The sequence below is a fragment of the Danio aesculapii genome, chromosome 7, assembly GCF_903798145.1.
Source record: "Danio aesculapii chromosome 7, fDanAes4.1, whole genome shotgun sequence".
Taxonomy (NCBI): Eukaryota; Metazoa; Chordata; class Actinopteri; order Cypriniformes; family Danionidae; genus Danio; species Danio aesculapii.
Window position 1 is genome coordinate 24,854,439 of NC_079441.1, and position 3,766 is coordinate 24,858,204.

The window sequence follows — 3,766 nt, forward strand, 5'->3', positions numbered from 1 at the left end:
AGAGAGAGAGAGAGAGAGAGAGAGAGAGAGAGAGAGAGAGAGAGAGAGAGAGAGAGAGAGAGAGAGAGAGAGAGAGAGAGCGCGAGAGAGAGAGAGAGAGAGAGAGAGAGAGAGAGAGAGAGAGAGAGAGAGAGAGAGAGAGAGAGAGAGCGCGAGAGAGAGAGAAAGCTGTGTGTTTGGAAACTGCATCATAAGAGGGATGTTTCAACTTTGCTTTAACAAATTAAGCTAAAAGAAGAAAATCACATTTATGGATAACAATAACTTTAACTGTAAAATGAAAACAAATATTTAATCAGTATTAATCAAATTATTAATTAGTATTAATCAATGAAACTTTCTTTTTTTTTGTATTATGGTTTACGCATGAGAAGATCAGTATCTGTTGCATTTAGGTCAAAAAGGAAGTGGTGAAATAGGGGAAGAGTGTGGAAACACACAGGAAAAAGGGGGTTAGGTGGTTTAAATTTTAGACTAATATTGAAAAGCTGCAGCATTTTAACCAAACTTTCTAGCACTTAAATGAAACAAGACATGGGCTGATATAAGAATCAGACGGTATAAAAACCTTAGATAAAAGATCACAGTTTCAGGGTATTGTGATTACTGCTCTGAAATGTATTCTTTTTTAATGTCCGTGTAAAAAACTAAAACTTTTTCTGCTTTGAACACTATATATTTTATTTTGAGAAACATTTATAATATTTTGGAGCAGTAAACATGTCAGACTAAATAATTAAAATAAATCATTGACTTCTGCTGTCTCCATAAGTTTCAAAAACACAGATTTCTTTACAATTTAAAACGCCATGTTTGGATATCTTTTCTGCTGGAGATACTGTTGACCTAAAAAACAAAAAAATGTAAATAAAAGTCTTACAAACCTTAGAAACAGTATAGCAGACAATGTTGGCAATTTTAAAACCTTGACTTTCCAAACCACTGTATACCTTGAATGCGATTATCGTCCCATGCCTTTGTCCAAATACTATTCTATGTAAAGGTAACAATCATACCATAAGGTAACATAAGATCAATTGATATGATCATATCAAAACTCCATACATGCTCATTTATTTACACACAAATTTTATAACTTTACAAATATATAAATGAAGAGTTAAGACGTTCAGAGTTAAGAGTTGGTTATTTTCATTGCCTTTAAAGCGCAAAAACTGAATGTAAATAAAAAATTTCATTTCAGAAGGAAATTTCATGGTTTTTGCACCGGAACTCTTCACATTCTAATATAATACGCGAAACCAGTAGCTCTTAACTCTACAAATTTCAACCCAGGCTCATTCTGATTACAAACCCCTAAATACATTTCTGGAAAGCACCAAATATGTCTCAGGAGCTACGTTTTTTTGCAGTTTTTGTTTTCACGAATCCACCAGAGGCCGCTGTGTATGCTTTTTCAGGTCTCAAATTTCTCTCACAAGTGCCATTCACACCTGCTGTTCTTGCGTAAATCCACCAGAGGCCACTGTCGACTGACTGACTGACCCAACGTTCTCTTTCCCTAAACCCAACTGACAGTGTTTTCAAAAGCAATCCAAAAAAAAAGCACTCGCCTGATTTTTACCACATTTTCAGATTTTACCACATTCTCACCCAGTTATTTACTTGTTTATTTTACGTTTTGGCTTTTGTTTTTGTCTTACTCGCTTTCTGGAACCGTTCTTCGCTTAAACCCCATCAGCACGGTCAACTCCAATCCACATCACAAGTCCGCTGACATATGTAGCGAGCCACTTGACAAATATGTAACAGCAGAAAAGCCGTCCATATGGAGGTAAGCGGTCAGCTGGTAAGCACGAAAAGGAATGGCGCCATACCACCCCGCATCATCCATTTTAAATATGAAATGCAGTCATTCATACTTCTGGCTACATAATTCGCGATCTCCAGAAATGTATATAGGGGTACGTTTTCAGAATGAGCCTATGTTGACAAATGTTCCTAATTTGACATACCCAATTCAGATCACCATCATCTTTCAACATACTTTTACGTATATTTATCCCCCCAAAAAAAACGTTATATGTGTCATGTTTGATGTTGCAAGCCCATTCCAGTCAGAGTTCTTTGTAAAATTAAAATTACTTGCAAGGGCACATCAGTGACTGAATGATTCATCTGCTTACTTTCTCAGATATGAGCAAGCTCAATGCCTTCTGACTGGAGGTTATATTACACTTGCTTTTGCACACACTGTACTTTCTTGCACACACTCACAACTAATCCAGAATAGTGAAAAGTCATACATCTTTGTGGTTTCCTTTATCTCCGTTGCAATACACATGAGTCACAAATGTTATTAATCTTATTCCTGATCTACTTGCTTGCTTGCTAATAATGCAGAAAGCAACACGGGTAGAAAAAGGTGACAATTATGTTGTGAGTGGGGTTCGAGAGCGATTGTTTCCATCCGAGCTGTGAGTGTTTATCAGCCATTTTTTGCGTACAGCTTCAACATCCATTTTTTTTCTGAATGTCTCTGTTGCGAAGTAGTACGCCAGAGGGTCCAGCATTGCGTTCAGGCAAGCAACCATGAGGCTGTACCGATAGACCATCAATATTGAGTCTGACATATTTGAATTATTAAACAAATGAAGCAGCACAAGAATAACATGATATGGCAGAAAACAAAGCAGAAAGATCGCCAGGTTAGTTATTATCATCCTTTTAATTCGTCTGCTGTCTACAAGTTCGCTGGTCTGAACAGCTGTGCTTTTATTTATAGCCTGAATGAGCCCCCATGAGCTGATAACCATGACGGTTAGTGGGATCCCAAACCCAAATATTATTGTGGAAGCAAGAACACCTGCTTGAGTTGCATAAGTAGGGAAAGCACCAAAACATTGACTGGTCTTATTCATTGTCATGTTCATTGTGTGCACTGTACTGGAATTGTTGCGATTTCTCGGTTTTAAGTAGATGGGTAAACTTGCTCCGAGAGTTAGGATCCATATTCCCAAACATACGCACCATGCTTTCTTGCGGCCCTCGCGGACCAGAGAAGACAGCGGAAAACAGACTGCTATGCAGCGATCAAAGCTAATGCAGGTGAGGAGGAAGATGCTGCCATACATGTTACTTAGCAGTATGACGCCGGCAAAATCGCAGACCCTCTGGTGCAGACACCCCAAACCTGCATGGTAATAGATCCGCACTGGAAGCGTGCAAACCAGAAGAACATCAGCAAACGCTAGGTTAACCATGTACATGGTTGTATGCGATCGGGATTTCATGTTGCGTAGGAAAATCACAAGCGCAGTGACGTTGAGAGAAAGTCCTACTAGGAAGACCACCGAATACACGGTAACAAAAATCCAGTTCTGATGGCTTTTGACTGTTGAATTCGAGCATGTTGAACTTGACATTGTTGTCCGTGGGACTTAGTTTCTTGACTAGTCCTTAATAGCCTGTAAAGATAGAGAAACAGTAGGTTTTGTAATGAACGTTAGTTTAACCCCTCCGGTTGGTTCTATTCAACCCAATCCGAGCAGAGTTCAAACCTGCTCAGATGTTTGAATGGTGCTCAATGATTGTGGTGAGGTAGCACAGTTTCAATTAAAGTTAAAGACCACAGACTGTTGTGTGCCTTTAGAGGAAAAGGACTGAGGTTTACTCACAAAGATCTTACTAGCTTGCCCTCTTAACCTCACTCCTGTCCGGGTCACGGCACCAAAACAATTCCTCTGATTCTGGTTGTAGGTGGATGCTCTCATAGGGGCGCTAAAGACCACAGGGTCTTGCAACA

At 39.1% G+C, this 3,766-nt stretch overlaps 1 protein-coding gene across 1 annotated transcript; it reads right to left on the bottom strand.

Moving 5' to 3' along the window:
* Nucleotides 1-728: 728 nt before the first annotated feature.
* LOC130231906 (lysophosphatidic acid receptor 6) lies at nucleotides 729-3,453 on the bottom strand. Its single transcript, XM_056461399.1, has one exon. It carries the CDS (start codon nucleotides 3,384-3,386, stop codon nucleotides 2,394-2,396), a length of 993 nt encoding a protein of 330 aa, XP_056317374.1. The 5' UTR covers nucleotides 3,387-3,453; the 3' UTR covers nucleotides 729-2,393.
* Nucleotides 3,454-3,766: the final 313 nt, after the last annotated feature.

What these genes read in the sequence shown, in the direction of transcription:
- LOC130231906 (XM_056461399.1), bottom strand. Translation starts at nt 3,386, where the DNA reads ATGTCAAGTTCAACATGCTCGAATTCAACAGTCAAAAGCCATCAGAAC.